This window comes from Canis lupus, chromosome 12 (assembly GCF_048164855.1).
Source record: "Canis lupus baileyi chromosome 12, mCanLup2.hap1, whole genome shotgun sequence".
Classification (NCBI taxonomy): Eukaryota; Metazoa; Chordata; class Mammalia; order Carnivora; family Canidae; genus Canis; species Canis lupus.
In genome coordinates, this window is record NC_132849.1 from 26081492 (window position 1) to 26102604 (window position 21113).

General features: G+C 46.3%; 1 protein-coding gene across 3 annotated transcripts in view; it reads right to left on the reverse strand.

Annotated features, from left to right (window-relative positions):
• The window catches only part of REEP1 (receptor accessory protein 1), a 101320-nt gene that overhangs the window by 9103 nt on the left and 71104 nt on the right, over window positions 1–21113 (reverse strand). For 2 of the 3 annotated variants that reach the window (XR_012004351.1, XM_072770110.1), the window contains exon 6: window positions 5829–6006. Coding sequence is in view for 2 of the 3 variants with exons in the window: in XM_072770110.1 (XP_072626211.1) it covers window positions 5829–6006 (178 nt within the window). In the remaining variant the exon portion in view is untranslated. Of the gene's footprint in view, window positions 1–1523; window positions 1560–5828; window positions 6007–21113 lie in introns of all 3 variants that reach the window. The other variant, XM_072770109.1, reaches the window with a different exon arrangement.

Sequence of the window (21113 nt, forward strand, 5' to 3'; positions counted from 1 at the left end):
CATGTGGACTGGGAGGCCTCTGAGGCACACAGGGCTGATCAGTTAGACACCCTCCACCCACTGTCCACTTGCTTCACTCTTTTGATGGTCAGTTCACTTTGGGTTTATGGTCTCCCAGACCCCCAGGTCTTCTATAGATTTTCAAAAGCCTTAGAGAAGTCTCATAAATGAAGAAATGAAGGGAAACCAGGACACTTCTGAAAACACAGCTCATGCCCCCTGCTCTTACCACTGTGGGAGAGATGGACGGCCATGCCTCAGTGGCCCGGCTGCTGGGGACATGGGCAGTAGCACAGTAGCGAGGACCTTGCCTCCCCCCTCCCTCTCCTTCCCGCATGCTGGCTGGCAGTTGGAGGGGTGTCCTTCTGCCCTCGGAGTCAGAGGCAGCTCTGCCATGGGGGGCACTCCCCATGGCAGGTGAAAGGGGAGGTGGGCCAGTCCAGCACCATCCCCCCGTCAGAATGTGCCTAGTCAAGGTTAGGGCAACAGCAGGAGCAGGTCAGGAGAGAACATGGCCAAAGGCGGGGTGGCCATGGCTACACCTTCCTCTCAGGAAGGGCAGCAGCAGGAGTCCCCATCCAGGCCTGGGAAATGCCAGGCTCCTCCCCTTTCCCTGAGGTTTCCTGGCTGCTTCCGGCTATAATAAAAAGCCTTTTCACAGACATTTTCACAACCACTTAGTGAGGTGAGGAAGCGGGATCCTTAGGTCTATTTTAAGATGACGAAATCAAAGCTCAGCATGGTTAGGTGGTTCACGCACAATTCCATAGCTAGTGAGTGGCAAAGCAGAACCAGGGCTCCCTTGGCTGCACCTGGACCAAAAACTCTGAACTATAGGGAGGAACTATCATCCTCTATTGCTTCAGAGGACCTGGGTAGGTTCCCACGTCCTCATCACCAGAGCACAAGGAAATATGACTCTGCGGTGGTTCTTTGATATTCCTCTCTTCAAGAGGTGGAGATGAATCCTCCTCCCCTTGAGCGTGGGGTGAACCTAATGGCTCACTTCCAACAAACAGAAGAAGACAGAAGTGGTGGTGTGTGACTTCAAAGTCTAGGTCCTATCCTAAAACACACTGTGGCTTCCTGCATGTCCTCTCTCTCTATTGGATCACTCACTTTGGGTGAAGCCAGTCACCATGTTGTAAGGACTCTCAAGCAGCCCCAGAGAGACCCATGTGGGAAGAACCTGAGCCTGCAGCCAGTAGCCACAAGAGAAGCATCTTAGGAGTGGATCCTCAAGGTTCAGTCAAGCCTTCAGAGGACTACAGCCCTGGCTGACATCTTGACTATAACTCTTAGCAGACTCTGACCCAGAACCACCTATTTAAGCTGCTGCTGAATTCTTAGCCTGCAGATGCTGTAACAGAATACAGGTTTGTCATTTTAGGTGGTTAACCTCCTGACTCCCCCCAGACTATGCAGCCGAAAGGGAGCCCCAAGGTCAGGTACCAGCTTATGGTTAGAACCTCCTCCTGAGGCAAGAGTCCAGCGCACCGCACAGAGGCTGGCTGCTTACTCACCTTTCCGGGTCCTGCAGGTAGAGCAGCAGGTACACACTGTGGGGATGGGGGACATCATCAGTGATATCCCTCACTTGACAGGAGCTAGCCCCAGACAAAAAGGGAGGCCCCAGTGAGGTGTGGGATTCCAGTGTGTTCAAATATAGGGGTCCCAGGGATGTGGGTCTCTGTAGAGACACCAAGGTGGAGGATGAGATCATTCCAGCTTCAGCTTCCTCTCAGGTGCTAGAAAATGCCCTTGCCTGGCCCACAGAGATCAGTCCTTGTGTCCTCTGAGAAATAAATCCAACCACACCTGCCTACACAGCCCTCCTCTCTATGCCTTCCAGTTCCAAATGACCTCCGGGAAACCTTCTCAGACTGACCATTGCCGCTCCAGAGTGCTTAGTGTCAGTCATTTGGTCAAAGACCTAATTGGCTGTTGCCTTGCAAACTCCACTGGTCTGGGTGAACAACTGGGCCTTGGTATACAGCAGGTGCTTACTAAATACATGGTGACCGAGTATCTCCAAATTCATGGAAGGCAAGGATCATTCTTTTAACATCCTCTGCACCCTTCCTGGGTTCAATGCCAAGCTTTCAATAAATGGTGTCTAACAAAATTCTATGAGGGAGGGAGGGCAATGTGTTCCTGGAAACTCCATATTGTTATTTTACACCATAGGCCATGTCTTTTTATTTTATATACACTGTTACATAATATCTCAGTTGGCTTTGTACTTTTCTCACTAGGCATCATGTTCTCAAGATCTGCCTGTATGTACATTGAAACTGTTGCCTCTGCCCAACCACGAATACAACTCCAGGGGTCTAGCCACCACTTCTTACCTGTCCAGGGTTTGCAAATTCTCTTGTTTTCTCTCCTTACAACCCTAAGATCTAGGCTGAGTAGGGATAACCGTACCTTCTTCTCAGAGGAGAAAGCTGAAGGGAACTGTGCTCATCTTCCGTGCCGAGCTCAAATTCTCTGGTAGTGATCACCTGGGGTATCATTCTGAGAGAGGGTCAGAGGCTGAACCTACACCCAGTGGGAGCAAATCTGGCAACTGCCTGGCAATGTCTGCCTTGCTAGCACAGCATCTGCTGCTCTGCAGAGGCCCACCCTGCCAGGATGGAAGCCCAGACTCGGGCCTCACCTGACCATGCCCAGTGTCTAAGGCCCACACAGCCAGTGAGGGAGGGGACACGAGCCCTTTGTAACTGGGCCTCTTTGCCAGACTTCCTTCCAGGTACCTCGATCCCCAAATGCTCCAGAGCCTCTATTCTGAGTGCTTCTGCCCCAAGCCCTGGCCCTGGGTCATCTTTCACCTATCTGTTTTCCTGAGAAAACTTTTATTTTAGGCCCCAGAACAGCTGGAGGGAGTGCCACATAGTCCCTGCCGTCCCTGCTGGGTCAGCACCTCCCTTCCCAGTCCCGAGAATCACAGGTGCTGTGGCCAAGGGCGAGCAGTGGGGAGCACAGAGAATCACAGATGCTGTGGCCAAGGGCGAGCAGTGGGGAGCACAGGTGGGTTGCAGCCTGTTGCAGCACGGCGGCGGGTTCTCTGGTTCTCCATGAACTCCCCCAGCTGGCATCCAGAGTGACCCTCCTGCCTCCTGGAGTGTGGCGGAGGGCAGCGGGCATCATTGCTAATGTAAGGCAGCAGGCCAGCACCGAAACAAAGCATCCCAAACCCATTTCTATCTAGTGCTGGTCTGGGAAAATGGTCAAAGCCCAGGAGATGCTTCCCATTGCCTTCAGACCTTACCAGCATTCTCCCCTCCCCAAATTCTGAGGCTGCCCTAAATAATACACCAAGGAGGGGTCTAGGCAGAAGGCCTGGATCTGGTCCTGTGTGGCCTTAGCACAGTCCACGACCTCTCTGAGTCTCTCATAACTTCCTCCACCTGGCTCACTTTATAGTGACAACATAGAATCTATGACAACATAGAATCATTCAACTTTGGTTTGGGCCTTTCCAGTGTCAGGCACCTCGCAAGGCAGCCCATTTCCCTCTTGGACATTTTCCTATTACAAAGTGCTTTCAAAGGTGAATAAGATTATAACAGGAACAATAATAGCAGCTATTATATAGAGTGCCAGACATGATCCTAAGCACTTTTACAGGATTAGCTTACTCAAATCCTTAAGATGACCCTACAAAAGGGTATTATTATTCCTTGTATACAGATACAGAATCTGAGGTTCAGAGAGGGTAAGAGCTAGCCCAGGTCACACAGCTAGTAAGCAGCTGCCCCCTTGGAACTTAACCCAACTTTATCCCATTGGTTCCCGCTCTGCCTCTGAGCCTCACAGAATAGGGACCTGTTTTTCTTCCAAATAACAGTTTTTATTTGAGGCTCTATAGCCAATAAGCTGAGCAAAGGTAGAGGTAATACCCAATTCCAGTTCCTATTCATATTTCTGAGACAGTGCCCAGTAAGTCAGAAGCTGTAGATGCTCCAGGAAACCTAGTCGGTCAATGGGTGAGACCCAGGCGGCACTGGCCCAGGAGTCAAGAGGCCCCAGGAGAATACCAATCAGTGGGTGACCCTGGTGACCATTCCCTTTGCTGTGGCTCTGTCTCTTCATTGTTAAAGCCTGAGGGTTAGACTGAATGATCCCTGAGGTTCCTTCCTGCCTGGCCTTCTGGGAGTCCATTCTAAATTCACCTGGGGGAGGGTTCATTCAGGAGATAACCTCACCCCTACAGCCAAACTTCTACCTTCCCAACCCTGCCAGAGTTAAAACATTTCCCCTCCTACAAAAAAGCCACAATATGGGGATCCCTGGGTGGCTCAGCAGTTTAATGCCTGCCTTCGGCCTAGAGCGTGATCCTGGGGTCCCAGGATCGGGTCCCACGTCAGGCTCTCTGCATGGAGCCTGCTTCTCCCTCTGCCTGTGTCTCTGCCTCTTTCTCTCTGTGCCTCTCTTGAATAAGTAAATAAAATCTTTTTAAAAAAAAAAAGCCACAATATTCAAACCTGGGGCCAGGATAAAGTGGGATATTTGTCAGAAGGGAGGAAACTGATGGACATCTGCCCTGGGTGTGTGCTGTTCTCTCCCTGGCGGGGCATGTGAGTCATCATTCCTAGGGCAGCCATGGGGCCTCTTCTTTCCCACTCCTGTCCATGACCCCTCAAAGTCAGCTGGGGTCTTTGAGGCTTGGGGCCAAGATGCCCCCTGCAGGGTACACCTCATGGCACAGGGTCAGAGTCCAGGTGGCTGGCATGGCCCTGTTTCTATGTTTAAGAGCAGGGTAGCCACCAGACACATATCACAGCCACAAGCTTCAAGAGGGTGGTCCAATTCCCATCCATGAGGCTCACTTTTCCACCAAGGGTGAGCAACAGAAGTGGCAATCCAGAGCTATCTCCTTCCCCCCTTCACCATGAACCCAGCAGTGCTCAGCTCCTGAGAGCCAAGGTCTCCGAATCTTTCCAAGGAATGGTCTGGGAAGATGTGAGTCCTGGCCCAGGTCCCTACCCCCCCTAATCCATACCCGTGCCCTCTGTAAGCCTGAAACCCACCAATGGATCAGACACCAGTGGGTCACAAACATGACTGCACCTCCACACCACCACATATCTGGGTCTCATCCCAGACTTACCAGATCCTCTGGGGATGGGCTCAGGACTCTGCATGTTTAACAGGGTCCCCAAGCCGATCCTCATGCAAGCAACCTTATGTGAGGCATTTGACAACCAGAAGTAGACATTGGTGATAGAGGTGTGGTTTCCATAAAGCCATGGCCTCCGCAGGAATCAGACCTCAGAGCTAGTATGGCCCATGGCACATAGCGGCTGAGGGTTAGCATGGTGAATGGGGACTCAAGGATGGGAAGAAATGGTAGAGTGGGGAAAGAGGACAGGAAACATTTATGTAGGGCAAAGGGATCACAAGAGCCATAAGTCCTGGGTGGGTAGGAGGAGACATTCAGGTGCTCAAGACAGGGAAGCCCTCCTGGGAGTATAGGGTCAGACAAGAAGAGAACAAAGAAAGCTGCCTTGGTCCAGGTCCAGCTGTGCCTGTTGCCTCCAGGCTTGGTTCAGGCACCCCAACCATCCCCAAAACCTCAGATAATCAGATGGAGTAGACAAGGCCCTTTGGCGTGGGTGGCCTAATCCTGCCCTTGGTCAGAGTCCCCAGGCCAAGCCTCCCATCTGGGCCTGAGTGGTGCTCTGCTTCTCAGCTGGCCTGGCGTGATCTGATGGACATCTGTGTTGAGGGCAACTCCAGGTGACATGCCATGTGGTAGACTGGGCCGCTCTCAGCAAAAGCAAGGCCTGGAAACTGGAAAGGGGGAAAAGTGAAATGACACCTACCTGAGCTGCCAGCACTCTCAGAAGCACTTCTGGACATCTTCGGCTGGCCGTGTTTGCCACTGGCGCGCCCAGACCCCGGTGGTGGGGGGCTGGAGGGGGCAGGGGTACCATCACCCCTGATGGTGGTGAGGTCCTGCATGCTGAAGCTCCGGAGTCTCTCCGATAAGGCACCCTGTCCCTGGATACAACACAGGAGGGGGCACACATCAGGGGTCTGCCCCACAGACCACAGGCAGTTGTCGGCAACAGACACAACAAAGGCCAAGAGGGGTTCTGACAGTCAGCAAGGTGGAACTCAAGACCTGGAAGGACTCTGCAGAAGGGCAGATGCCTGGTGTACTTGCTGGAAGCACTGAGAGGGTCAAGGTCTGGAATATTCCAGGGCTTCCTGTGGGTCTCAACAATTGTTCCTCTGGCTCCTAGCTCCTTCGTCTCCTTCAGATGCCCACATCACATGATAAACTAGAGCCAGAGACAGACCCAGGGCCAAGGAAATGACTACTGCCTGCAGTTCCTGCTCTTGAGGAGTTGTTTGCTGCTTCTCTGGCTTTACATAAATAAAAATCCCTACATAGCCACATTTTGCTCAGTTCCCAGTACACAAGGATCTGGTCAGAAAGATCAAAACCTAATAATCTATGTGTTCAGTCCTTACTCTTTTCAAAGGAAATAAAATTCAGCCAGTATATTTTAAAATTTATGACAACAGCAATTTCTCTTATCTGTTCATGTTACTGTTTATGAGGCACATTTACTTCCACTCTCGCATTTGAGCTTCATAAAATACCCAAAAGGTAATGAATCAGGAAGGAAAAAAATGATACTAAGAAAAAAAAAAAACCCTGCTGACTATAACCACTTCATATTGAGAGAGCCACAGAATTCATCTCAGGGGAAAAATTGTTCTTTTGTTTAGGAAAGCAAGATCAATCCATTATACTTATGAAAGGGAAGGTCCTTGCTGTCTGGATGAGAGAATCTGTGTCAGAGTGAAAAGGATCAGAGTGCAGGCTCAGGGAGAGCTGCATTGCCTCAGGGGCACCTCAGGGGCTAGAGGGGGAGCTAGTGTTTGGGGAAGAAGGACTCTGAGAGGGGGCTAAGGGCTGGTCATAGACTGGGGTTATTGAGAACTGGGTTGGGATTTGAGCACAAGGAGACAGGCAAGTAAATAACCACCAAGCAAATAGATGAAGTTGGGCATCATCAGAAATACTGGAGGGTGTGCAGACTTCTCACAGGTACATGGGGCAGCAGGGGGTGAGGGAGGAGGTATTTTATTTGGATAATGAAGGCAAGAGTAGTCCTACAGGGCTGGAGGTCTTAGGGACAATAAGGCAAAACAGATAGAACAGAACCAACAAAGCAGCACAAAATCAGTGGGAACAGCTAACAAGAGGGCTCTGGGTTAGGAGTGGAATTGATGAAACAAACAAGGAGCACAACAGCTTAGTAGGATGCCTTCGACATGATAGAGGGTTTGGAGGACTTTTTTCATTTTACTTAAGGGGGAGAAAAAAGCAATGAAAATGGCCAGCAAAGCAAAGCACAGCAGTTCACAGAAGTAACTAGTCAAAAAGCCAGTTAGATAAAGGAGTAAATGCAGAATGAGTTCATTAGAGGGAAGGGGGAAAACAAAAGGAGCTTGCAGACAGGTCTAGAAGAAATGTCAGAATAAAAACAAAGATGCATTAAAGTATGAAAAAGATCAGTGCTCAACCTACCAAAGATAAAGAACATCTCTAGGAAACTAACAGCAAAAAAGAAAATTATTTAAATAAACAAATATATACAATTAGAATTTTAAGTAAGAGATAATTGCCCTGGTGGCCTCGGACACCACTCTGCACGATGGCGGCCAAGGGGTTGGAGAGCTTACTTTCTAGACATTAACAACTGTGTGTGTGTGTGGTGTGTGTGTGGGGGTGTCTGTGCCACCAAAGCCAGGTGGGACTAGCTGCCCAGTATAATCCCCTCCAAAATCTATCAGCCAATGACCCACAATTATTTCATAGGGACTTAAGAGAAATGAGAGGACCATAGAACAAAAATGGATTCTGAAAAAAAGTAATTCAGTGTTAGGTTCACACCCAGGAAGACCACTTACTGGTTCGCTTTCCATCAACCTCCCGTTTGGTCACTTTTAAGAATTATTTATCAAGGACATTCTCTGGGCAAGACACTGAGCTAGGTGTTATTAGGAAACACCAAAAATACAGCTCAATTTTGGACAAAATGTAAATAGACAAATGCACAAATAACCACACAAAGGTGCCATATCAGAAACTACAGAAAGTGAAGATTAAGGGTTCTAGAGTCAGACCCAGAGTCAAATTACAGTCCTAGTACTAATAGCTGGATGACCTCAACCTCTCTCTGCCTCAATATTCATCTCTGCCAAGGAGCATCCACATGGTAAGATTAAGGTGAGAATTACATGAGATTATGCCCATATAATATCCATTATAAAGCCCAGTGTGTAGCAAGCATTCAAGAAATGCCAATTATGATGATGGTGAGGATGATGAGGATGGTGATGAATCCGGATAGTGATAATGGTGGTGATGATACTACTGCCTGAGACACACAGTTGCTGTTGAAATAAAAAATCACAAGAGCACATCCGGCCAGCAGGACAAGGAGGGGGCTTCATGACCTCAAACCCAAATAAATGGTCAAGGACTAATTCCATCAATGTGTCTGCCAGCCCCTGCAAATGCTCAGCAATGTATCTGAGAGCAAGCAGCAGCAGGCACCATACATGTGCTTTTCGGCAAAGCACTCAATTCCACTCACAGAAGCTAGCCAGCCTAGCTCCAATATCACTAGCATCATGAAGCTGGAAGTGGCAGAGGTTAGGAAAGAAAAAAGGAAAATAATAGCTCTGTATCAACACAGTCCTGACTCAGGGGTAATCATAGTGGCATGGATACAAGAATATTGAAAACAAATTAGCCTTTATCTGTCAAAACATTCTGAGATGGTTATAATTGATATGGCTCTCATTTGTAAACTTCTTAACCCATGCTTAGTCTCCTCTCAAAACTTCATTCCCATTCATGTTCCACAAACCCCAAATCCACCCTGTCACTTTGGCTCTGCTCTGGAGAACCTCCGTTTTATTATTCTGGGTACAACCAAGAGTTGTTCACTGGTACTCGCAAAGTTGGGTCCCCTGTTTTGGGAAAATAAATTCAGATCCCCTAAGTCTGTTAAAGCTTAATACCATCTTCTCCATAATTCAATGAGCCGCATTACTATATTAAAGCCTTTGAGAAGTCCTACAGTGTTTCAGGTTAATTTGCTATATCTCAAAAGAATTTTCCCACAGGGGTATATACTGTTAGTTGGCCATCCAAAAGTCATCCCAACCCCATTCTTGACATAATGGGAAAAAAACAAATTTCCCAATCTCCCTTGTAGTGATGGATAGCTATGGGATGCAACTCTGCCCAATGGAAGATAAGGGGAAATCTGCTAAGGGATTTCTGGGAAAGGTGTTTTTCTCTTCTTAAGAGAAGAAAGGCCTGATCCTGCTCCCTGTTTTCTGCCTCTGAGTGTGGTGGAACTGCCATTCTCGTGACTAGGAGACTCACAGAAACACCCACCCAGAGCCTTGACATCACTCACTAGAATAACTAGAGCACTCACTTACACCTAGATTCCTTGTAAATGATTTTCATCAATTTCAAGACATATATTTTTTCATCTCTGAAATGGGATGTGTTTTACAATTATTGTTGCCTTGACATCACTGTTATTGCCTACATATGAATGCATTTAGTTGTTATTGCCATGGCATGGACTGGACAACTGAGCTGAACTGAGTGTTCCATTCAGAAACCATTAAGAACCACCTGAAGAAGAAATGTGAGTCCAGGTTGTCTGAAACACATTCCACTGACACCTCTGGTAAGATCAAGAAAGTGACAGCATTTCTGAGTGGGTATCAGCAGCACAGATGAAAATCCCAGAGACAATAGCTCTGTATCACCAGTGCTCTGGAAGGCAGAGAGTGATACAGCATGGTCAAATGGCTGCTGATGAGCTCCACTGCAAAGTGATTCTGAAGAGTCAGACACAGAAAGTCAAGAATTGATGTTAGGAGACCTCAGTTTATTGCACTTATATGTTCCCTTTAATGTATGTACAAAAGTGACGCATAAAGATTCTATGTCTACACAATTCTAAGAGTCCTTTCAATAAGTAGAAGTTAACATTCTAAGCGCAAAAGCATTATGTCCTAATTTAATTGGCAATATTTTCTTCCTTAGTGGTATAGAAGATAACAATGTATCTTAGAAACCACAGCACTTTAGATTCAATGGAGTGTGCTTGCACTTCCAGGGAAGTTTTCTCTGACCATCTCTGCTCCCTGACATATGCTCTCAGTACAGTCTGTATTTCTTTGTAGCACTCCACACGATTGTATTTAACTTTAATGTTGTTTGTTGGTTTGTCTTTCCCCCTGGATTGCTTGTTTTATTTACTAGTGTAGCCTTGGTGTCTGCCACTCTATCTGATATATGCTGGGGGTCAAGGAGTTGAATAAATGAACTGGTGGCCATTTCCTGAGCAATCTCTTCAGTAAAGTGCCACAACCAGAAATCCGTACCTCCACCCCAGTGCACCGGCCAGGGGCCCAGACCTGAAGGAGTATCCTGTTGAGCAGGAACTTGAGCTCTGCCTTCAAGGAGTGTATGAGAAATGCCAGAGGGTTGAAGGGTGCCAAGGACAGAGGGTGCACATCTGAGAGGCCAGGCACACACAGGAAACTACATATGACCTAGCCTGGGAGGACGTGGGTAGGTGAAGATGGGGACCAGGTGGAAAAAGAAGTGTATTTCTTAGTCACCTGTCTGTCACTCAGAGCTGCCACTTCATTCCATGACAGAGGAGGTCTTTGCAGTTTTGTCTGCTAAGGAGATGGGAGTGTCAATTATACCATGTTAATGGACAAATGAACACATCTTTGAAAGTGCCTGCCAGAAGGTCACAGGTTTCTTTTAAATCAGCTGGACCAATGGAGGACAGGGACAGGAGTGAGACCTACTCTTCACTGCACGCTCTCTTTTGTGCTTTTAGAATTTTATACCATAAATGTATATTACCTTTAAGGAATCATTACCGTTTCATTTTTACAAACACAGCACTTTCCCAAGATCACCTTGAGGATCCCATTTTGTAAATACAGGGCTTGCATGATGCTGAAAAATGCCATCTAGATCAAAAAAGAATGACATGGAAACTATTTTAAATAATAATAATAATATTGACACCTGGGTGGCTCAGTGGTTGAACATCTGCCTTTGGCTCAGGACGTGATCCCAGAGTCCTGCGATCAAGTCCTATATCGGACTCCCCACAAGGAGCCTGCTTCTCCCTCTGCCTAGGTTGCTGCCTCTCTCTCTGTGTCTCTCATGAATAAATAAAATCTTAAAAAATAATAATAATAAACAAATGAGAAAAGAGAAGGAAGAGGCAGTATATTTAGTCACTGTCCACTCAGAGAGCCTAGTCTCAACTCTGCTATGAAGGGCCTTGACTAAGTCGCCTTGGTCTTTCTCAGCCTTGCAAATTAAAGTATTTGAACAAGATTCCCTTCCAAGTGGAAAATTCTGAGTTCAAGAATCTATGACCCTCTTCTGTGGCCCATTATCTGGCTCTGACTACAATACCAAAATAAGGGTTTCTAGAATTATTTGAAAATCTCTAGAATAAATGTTGGGTCTCCCATGGTAACTCTGATGGAGGAGTAGTTTCCAGTGTGTGTGTGTGTGTGTGTGTGTGCGTGCGTGTGTGTGTGTGTGTGTGTTTAAATTCCTGCATTGATGTCCTCCCCAGCCAACACTCAGCTTGGAATGTGAGACATAAGAAAAGCTAAGAATGCTGGGGCCCTTTCATGAACCAAGGTCAGCCTACTTCAGGTACATCTGAGCCAGTCCCTGGGCCTGTCATACCATATGTCAGTACCATCCTTACCAGCCCACCTCTGGAAGACCCTCTCCATAGCCTATCATCATGGCATTGGAAAGGGAGATATACTCGGCCTTCCATGACAACAAATCTCTTACTTACTTATAATCTGTTGTACTCTTTAGCTCTTCATTCCCTATGCTGTGATAAGTGTGTCTGTCTAGTTTTGTTATTGTTGCTTGTTTACATGTTATTTAACAAACCCACCTCGCTGCTTTCTGTGTACATCAACACAACATGTCCTGGTGGTTCTTCCAGTGGTGCTCCTAGAAGCCCCAGAAATCCCACAGAAGTGCCTTGGAACAAGGGAGGGTAATCCATTTCTGATTATTTAATCTTTTTTTTTTTTCTAGCTAAAACTCTTAGAAAATTAGACTTCAAGAAATAAGTTGTATCACTGACCTATCAATCTGAGATCTTTTTTTTTTTCAATCTGAGATCTTTAATTTTCTCCCTCAACTGGTAAGAAATGAGAAAGCCACTCAGCCAACACACACCAAATTCTGTATGTTTTGATGTTTTTCTTTTCTAAAATTATTACTTTGTTTAAGTAAACTCTATCCCTAACGTGGTGGGGCTCAAACTCTCGACTCTGAGATCAAGAGTTACCCTTGATCTACTGCTCTACTGACTGAGCCAGCCAAGTACTCCTTTTGATGTTTTTCTTAGGGGCGGGGGTATGTTCTTGGAAAATCCAGACCTTTAATAATCTCGTATTCCAAGCAAAACAATTTACCACTAATAGGATGCCTGCCATTAGGGCCCACAGAGCCCAGATTCAGCATAGCAGCTAAGCTTGGCTGCAAGCCCTTGATGAGGTCCTCTTTTCCAGAGGAACACACCAAGTCACAGGGGAAGGCTCCAGCAGAGCCTTCCCAGGTACCGAATGCCTATAACTAATGACAAAGAAAATAAAGACAACAGGTTTTAGTGAGTCAAACAATTGATAACAAAGCCACCAGCATAACCACATTTCCCACTGGTAATTCAAAAAGAGTTAATGCTTCCTTCTAGAAGGGTACCCACTCGCTAACACAGTTAACCTCTATAGCTACACATGCTCCACATCAATGGCAAGCAGGATAATAATCATGCTGGATAAAGATGAGGGGCCTTGGTTTTGACATAACATTAGATTGACAAAGAAGAAAGAAAGACGATTTCTCCCAAAACAGCATCAATCATCAAATTCAACTCATTCTTCGGGCATTAAACAAAGAAAAACTCAAGTAAGTTAATCACATGTTAGATGCTACTGAATTAACACAAAAAAGAGGCTCTGGAAGGACACTGAAGTGGGACTGGCTCTGGGATTAACACACACGTACACACACAGGTGTCGGTAGGAGAAACACCTGGTTCGGATCCAGACCACAGGCTGGTGGGCAGAGGTGGGGGCTGGCCTCTCTACCCGACTGGATCAGTTTGGAGTTAGTCACACCTCTCAACGGGGTTACCTGCCCTTCTCTGAGGTCCAAAGAGGAGACAAAATGAAAGAGTCGAGCCACCTGACAAAGGGGAAAAGAAAAAAAAAAAGCCATGGGCACCAAGCCTATAAAACAGGGTTGAAGGGAGCCATGCTGTCTTCACCTAGGACACTCCTCACTCACTTGCTCACTCACTCACTCCTTTCTTCCTTCCTCCATTCGCAGTGGGTGCAGAGGGAGTGTTTACAAAGCTCTGTGTGAAGCCTCACAGGGGAACAAAGATGAATATGAAACACGATACCCAATTCCTACTCCCAAGGAGCTCGCAGTCAGCGGCATCTAGACACAATGCACACAAGGCAGCAAATGACAAAGATGACACAACGTGGGGCCGATCTTCAGAGGAGGGAGAATGTCAGCCAGCTGCCCTCTCATCTGGGGGAGGTATCATGCAAGAGCTCAAACTTGAGTGAAGCCAGGGCTGCATCATCAAATAGAAAAGGGAAAATACTGTGGCCTGGCCTTCTGAGTCAAGCCTGCATCCTGGGGATAGGGTTTCGGGGTCACCAGGAAGGACTCTCCACACACAGCTGATGTCTCTGTCCTCTTATGTAGAAGTCCACCACCGAGTCCCAGATGTGAAACTTTGCCCCTTGTCCAAGCTTTCTCCGTGGAGAGCAAAGGCCCTGTGGGAAGGTTAATATGGTAGGGAATCTATCTTCCTGGGTGGGGAGGGACATTGCTAATAGACTGTGAGAGGGAGAAAGGACTAGGGTGGAGGGGGCAGGCATCCACAAGACAGATTTGTTTTGCTGTTAGTGAGCAGTGGAGCTACAGTTATATTTGCAAATATGCCCCCATTATCACGTGATAAAGCTTTAAAGGAACTAGATCTTATGGTAACATGTATTTGTGATGCATACTCCTTCAACTTAGTGTGTACCACATCCTGCATTTATGTGTTGTCCCAGCCTTGCCTCAGGACAAAGAAGGAACCTGCCTTGGTGCCCTGGGCTGGCTGCCTTTTGCATATTAATGCACTTTCTTAATTCCAAGGGACATCTGATGTAAAATGGTCACAAGAGCAAGCAGACAACCTTAGAAGTACCTGGGGCTGTGATTGGCCCTGAAATTCTCAGAAGCAGACAATCATCCCTCAGGTACTGGCCTGGCTTCTCAGGGCCTGGTGATGTAACCCAAGCACATAATGGTCAGGAAGTGTCAAGTGTCAGCCCAGCATGGGGTGATGGTGGTTTGGGGAGAGGGCCTGGGGTTGTTTGGAGTGATGCAGGGTACACAGGACTGGGAACCAGCAAGTTCACTCTGAACCCAACTTGACAACTAACAGCTGCATAACCCTGGGTGAGCCACTCAACTTCTGGGTCTCAATGTCCACTCCTGTGAAGTAAGGGGTTACAAAGACGGCTTCTAAGGCTCCTGCCTGCTCTGGGACCCACAAGTTTGACATTCCTTCTCTCTTGGGGGAGGGCAGGTGCTCACAGTTACAAGCTGACCCCAGGGATCCACCCACCCGGGGGCTGAAAAGGAGGAGGAAACAACTGTATGGAAAGTCAGGCAGAGAGCAATGAGGGACCTGAACCTGAGGGCTGGAGGGTGGCCTTCCCAGGGAGACCCAGCACAGGCAAAGTGGACTGGGACCAGAGCACAGGCAGTACTAGGTACTGTCCTCACACTACCACATCACAGAGAAAAGAAGGGAAGAGAGTCTAGATCCACGTGAGAGGGAAACTCAGCTTCCTATCCGGAAGAGTCTGAACTGTAAATAGCTTCCCAAAGTCAGTATCTGGCATTTCTTTTATTCTGCTCAACAGAATAACGATCAGCCTCAGAGATCAAACCAACATACAGGAGAAGTGAGTAATAGGCAACCTTTATTAAGCATTTAGTAGGACTTCTGCATTCTGTGAAGACTTTAGGCACACCATCTCATGAGTGACAGGGACTATGGTTATGTCCACTTTGCAGGTGAAGAAGCTGAAGTTCACAGGGGTGCAGCAGTAAGTGTGGGAGCCGTTTTTTTTTAATGGAGATTATTTATATATTTTTTATTTATGAGAGAGAGAGAGAGAGAGAGGCAGAGACACAGGCAGAGGGAGAAGCAAGCTCCATGCTGGGATCCCCACACGGGACTTGGTCCCGGGACTCCAGGATCGTGCCCTGGGCCAAAGGCAGGCGCTAAACTGCTGAGCCACCCAGGGATCCCCAGAGCTGGGGTTTTTAATCTACCTCTGCTTACCTCCAAAGCCCACCTGTGATGCTAAATGTTGCTCTATTAGCTGACACAGCTAAAAATATGCACGACAGTCCTTCATTCCTTTAATATTGACTGGGCACCTACTAGGGATGCAGATAAGACATGAAATATAACGATCACAGCAGACTGCCATGTGGGACCCAAGAAGCAGGAGAATAGTTCCACCTGGAATCAGAAGAGGTTTCCATGGAGAAGGTGGCATTTGACCTTGAAAGGTGGTCAGGATTTCAAACAGGTGGCAACAGGGGCAGATGAAGGACCAACAGGAGCTGAGGCAGGAAAAGAGAAAAGTCTAGAAATAGCACACAGAGTTGCTATTTCTAGAACAGCACAGAAGGTGGTGCTGTGACTGCAGTACAAGAGGAGCTAGAAAGGTAAGGAGAGACAAGACAAGGCTGAAAAGCTGGGATCACAGCTCAAACTGGATGAGAGAGGAGCAGTGAATACATGAGTGTCTACTGCACTAGTCCTAGCCGAAAGGAAGGGGGTGGGGAAGAAGGCCTGGAAAAAGGGAAAGAATGTCAAATGCGCACAACTTGAAGAGTAAGCGAGAAGAAGGAAGAACCTCAAAGATGACTGAGATCTGGTTCCTGGAGGCCTGACGGTGTGAATGGTGACTTCATAGTCATCAGACAGATGGGACACAAGATGAGGGGCAGATTCAGAGTTAGGAAACATTAGCTGTACCAAGGAAACAAGAGGAGGAGAAGTTCAGTGGAAGGCAGAGAAGCCGATCTGAGAACCAGGGCATCAGAGGACAGCTAGCTGAAGGTGAAGGAAAGGATGAAATGATCCTGGGAAGGAAAGGGAAATGAGGTGGGGCTCTGGAGAAATTCCACCCAACACTGCAGGGAGGGTGGTGGGTGAGGGGAGAAGGAAGGGAGCAAGCAGAAGAGGAGAGTCAGGGAGGAGGAGGTGACCAAGAAGGTGCCACATCGCCACAGCCAAGAAACAGCTCTTTCTGCTCACAGGTGATCTTAAAAAATGCCTTCTCAGACCTCCTAGGTTCCACCAGCCTCCTTTCAGAAACCAGGTAAGCAGGTGGGCTTCTCTCTTCTCACTTAGACCCTTGATGCATCCAGCTAATATAACCTCCACAGGTAAACTTGGAACAGAAGGGGCAAGAGACATCTGCGTGAGCCCCCAGTTCTTCTTCTGACTGGTGGCTCTGCAGCTTGTTTTCCTCTGCCTAAACATCTACCAGGTGCACAGAGGTGAGGTAGCTGTCCTGGTAGAAACACAGGAGGAAAGGAATCCAGAAAGATGGAGTGTTGCGGACAAAGGTGGCAGACCTGCACTGGCAGGAAGTCTTGGGTGATTCTGCATCAACAAGTTGCAGAAAGCTTAGCTTGGGTGCAAGTCGATTTGTTTGGGAGATGTAGAGGGTAGGCAATACTTCCAAACTTTTTCAGCAGGTTGTCCATAATAGTTTAGATAATCTTGGTGTTTAAAACTGGTTGCCGTAGTGAATTCTAAATATTAATTTTATGTCACACGCTCCTTGGCTAAAATGGAAGAAAGAAGGCTAACTTCACCTAACCTAGCACAATAGTTGGTTAATGTTCCTCAGCTACTTGGATGGAGGAGACACGAGGTGTGACTGTGAAGTGAGACACAGGGACGTGGAAGGGAAAGCAGTCTTTTCTTCTTCCTTGGAAATACTTTCTGAGCATGAGTCCATACAGGGAAGTTTTATAAGAGGGAAATGAATACCTTCCCTCTGATGAATTATAAACACATCGTTTACAACTAATCAGTACACAATAGGCAGCTAGAAAAACAACAAACCAAAGGCAAAGGCAAACAACTCCAGTCTGGCCAGAACCCCAAGTCACTAGTCTTACAAACTTCTGGGAATGAGCTTCTGATTCCAAAAATAGTTTCACAGTGGTTTGAAAGCAGAATTTATTTCAAGCAAGAGGTTTAGATAAAGCAGTGATGGATAAAAGATAAAGATAAGGAATTAAAGATAGAGGAACTTTTAAAAAACTATGCAAACTGTTTTGTAGAGTTTTATTTCAAGGCAAAATTGAGTGGGAATTTAAATAATGAGTGGGAAAACACCAGGATTTGTCTCTCTGTGGCTTGTTCCCAGCTGTTAAAATGCTAGGGCTATAACCAAGGTTTGGCTATACTCTGGTGGGTGCTGACCACACCATAAGGTAGAGTGCCTGAGTTTTGACTGGCAAATTGGGGAAAATGGAGTCATGGTGTGAAAGTGGGGCTGGACCAGGGAAGAAGATGGAGAAAAGAAAGCGACACCATGGGTGACACTATAAGCTGCATTTCTATTTCCCTATTTTTGCTGATCAACCTCACATACAGAGGCCCCAAAGTGCTGAGTGGGTAAAGGAGGGGTCCTGTCAAAGCTAGGGCACTGCAGGTGAAGGGGTGAAAATAAGGCAAAGATAACCCAAGAGGTTTCAGAGAGGACTTGGGCAGTGCTGCCCAAAAAAACAAAAAACAAAAAAAAACTCTGTGATGTTGGAAACGTTCTGTATCTGTGCCAGCCACCTGCTATACTATGGCTGCTGAGTACTGGAAATACAACTGGTATGACTGAGGAACTGAATTTTACACTAACTTACTTTTAACTAATTCATATAAATAACCACTTGAACAGAGCAGGACTAGAGAATCAAAAAAGTTTATTCTTCGGATCAATCAACAAGGTTTGATGAGTAGCTATGAGTGTAGAACACTAAACAAGTAGGTACTGTTAGGTTCTTTATTCTGTGTGTTTTTTTTTTTTTTCTAAGCAAGAAACAAAGGATAAGAATCTAGAGACCCTCACCTCCAGAAGCTAACAATATAATAGGAAATATTAGATTTGAGGGAGAAAAGCCCATACACAATCTGGGGCAGAAGAATCCCGAATCCATTGAATGCCAACACTACTTGGAGCAGTGTCTTAACCAGATGACTTACCAATGATATTGGTTCCAGTGGAACTGTTCTAGGGATAGGATCTCTAGAGGGAGTAAAATAACATTATTTTCCAAGTTATGAGACAAGTAAAAAGCAAGGTTGGTTTACCAGGCCTAAGAACTGGGCAGGTGGAAGAGACCTAATATATGCTTCCAAGCTCAAGAGCCATAGGGTGCCATGGACACTTCAGTTTTCAAACTTTTGATCAATTGTTTTTCTCACATGGTTTCTTTTGTGTGAGGATGTGCTTCGCTTATTCTAGAGCATCATTTTTAAAAAGAGAGAGAGACTTCCAATTCTAGTCTTCAAAAAACCTGGGGCCCAATTTTCCCGCTAGGTGGAATTACTGGCTAGAAAACACCCAATATCCAGGTGCAGAGCCAACTTGGAGACAAGGGACATTTAGACAGATGGTCCTAGAGAAGGGTGTCCTCAGGAAGGAGACAGAGCAGTTTTCATAGAAAGAAAAGATGCATCGACACTTCCAGAGAGAAGGATTAGACCTTGGGGAAAAGTGGGAGTGGGATAGAGGTTAGTAGGCCTGGGGAGGAATTTCCCATGTGTAATTGTGTTGTTTTTGTTTTTCTAGTTCTAAGATAAAACAATGTTAACATTAATAACAACTTACATTGGTACAATATGGTGCACAAAGTTTCTTCACTTTTCTTGATGATGCAAAAATCCTGCAAACCTTAATTTTTGTTGTTGTTTTTTTGTTTTGTGTTGTTTTTAGGGACAGGGCTCAGGACTCAATATTACAAGAAAATAAAGGATTAACTCAAAGTGTGGCTGCATTAGGTTGTACACCTGAAACTAATATAATTTTACATGTCGATTATACTTCAATTAAAAAAAAAGGAAAGAAAAAATATAACCAAGAGATCTCTTAAATTCTATACTTCCTTTCTGGGAGGCTTTAAAGGATGGAAAAAAGAACAGAAGACAGGGGAGCAGTGACCCCTCATCCAAGCACCTGACCCCTAATATGTCTGAAGTAAGAGATAGTCTCTCAGTTGCCTCACACTCTCTTGTGGGTCCATTTAGCTAAATGCAGTAGATATTTAGAGTTAGAACCAATTTGTGAGTTGAGGGTGTTTTTTTGGGAGGAGAGAGGCAAGGTACAAGAGTTGTAAAATGGAGCTATGAGTAGGGTGACCCTAATTCCTGGTTTGCTTGGGACAGGCCTCATACCTATTCCTGGTATAATTATTCCAGCACCCCTTTCACTCTCAGATGTTCTGGTTTGGACATTAAAGTATAGTCATGGGGGATTTGCCAGGATGCTGGGGTTTTTTTCCCCCCTACAAAACTGCTCTATTCCCCCCGGGGAATCACCAAGGTTGTTCAGGGCTCGGCTGGGTGCAGTGCACTGTGCTAGGCTCTCTGGAGCATTACAGAGAGGGAGAAAAATTTGTATTCCCACCATAGTATTCCCCAATTGGCATGAAGTTTTAAGGAAATGAAACACACACACACACCCCACTTTCTCATTCTCAAGGTTAATGCTTCTAAGAAGCTAAGTCCGCATCCCAGGAATGTAAGTGAAGTGCTCTAACCCTAATCACCTGGGCACTTCTGGTTCTGGATGGGGCCTGAGGCAACGACCTGTACAGAGCTGGCTGCTTAAGAATCATCTGGAGAACTTGTTAAAAATAGAGATTGGGCCTACTGCCTGAGATTCTGAATCAGCACATCTGAGAATCTATTAAAAAATGAAAACAAAGCTTCCCAGGTGGTTTGGACATGAAAGCCAGATTTGGAGTCACTGGTGAGTCATCATCCCTTGACCCCTGCCTGAAGTGATCTGCTGTTGCTGTGGAAACCACTGATTTACCCCTCAGCCAGACTGGATTTTACTTTTTTTTTTTTTTTTTAATACACATCTGTTTCAAAAATAGAGGGCATTATTTTTGGAAGAGAAGTTGTGTTTCTCTCTCAAGATATTTATATCAAGAGAGGGAAAGCAAAGCCCCCAAAAGGCAAAAAGTTTTCTCATTTGAAACCAGATTCAACAGGAAGGGGGCACCCCTCACTATTGTAGCACAACTAGAAAGAACTAATGAGCGGTTATTTCCTGAGGCAAAGTTTCAGACTGTCTAGAGCTTCCTTCATGTTTGGTTGTTGTAGGGTGCCTGGCTAGAGGCCTAGGCTCACAGGCTTCCCCGGGTGGTCTGAGGGGCTGGAGGTGGCTGGCCAAGATGGTATCAAGACTCTGGAGGCTCCAGCTTGAGGCAGACCTGGAAAAGGATGGCCCTACAGAATTACTGTCAGAATAACATTTACACACATGCTGCTGTATGGCCAGGGGACCCACACTGAGCCACCCTGATAAATACCCATCTTCCTTCAGGCTTCAGAAGCAGAGGAGATGGGGTGGAGAGAGGGGCAGAGAGGAGGTTTCTGTAGCTCTATGTTGCAAACTTCACCTGATGAATTAACAATTTAGCAATTTTGAGTTCTCTTATCTTTCACCTTAAAAATAAAAGCACAAAATGGTTACATCTCAAATAGAAGGATCTTGATATTCACTGCTCTTTGTAAATCCTGATACATCTCCTTGGGATACCAAAGTGGAATGTCTCCTCTAAAGATACTCACTGGGATCTATCATTTTGCCAGCAGCTATTGGACTAAGGGGGACACCTCATTACAGTTCTGTATTATAGAAGGAGCTGGTCCTTC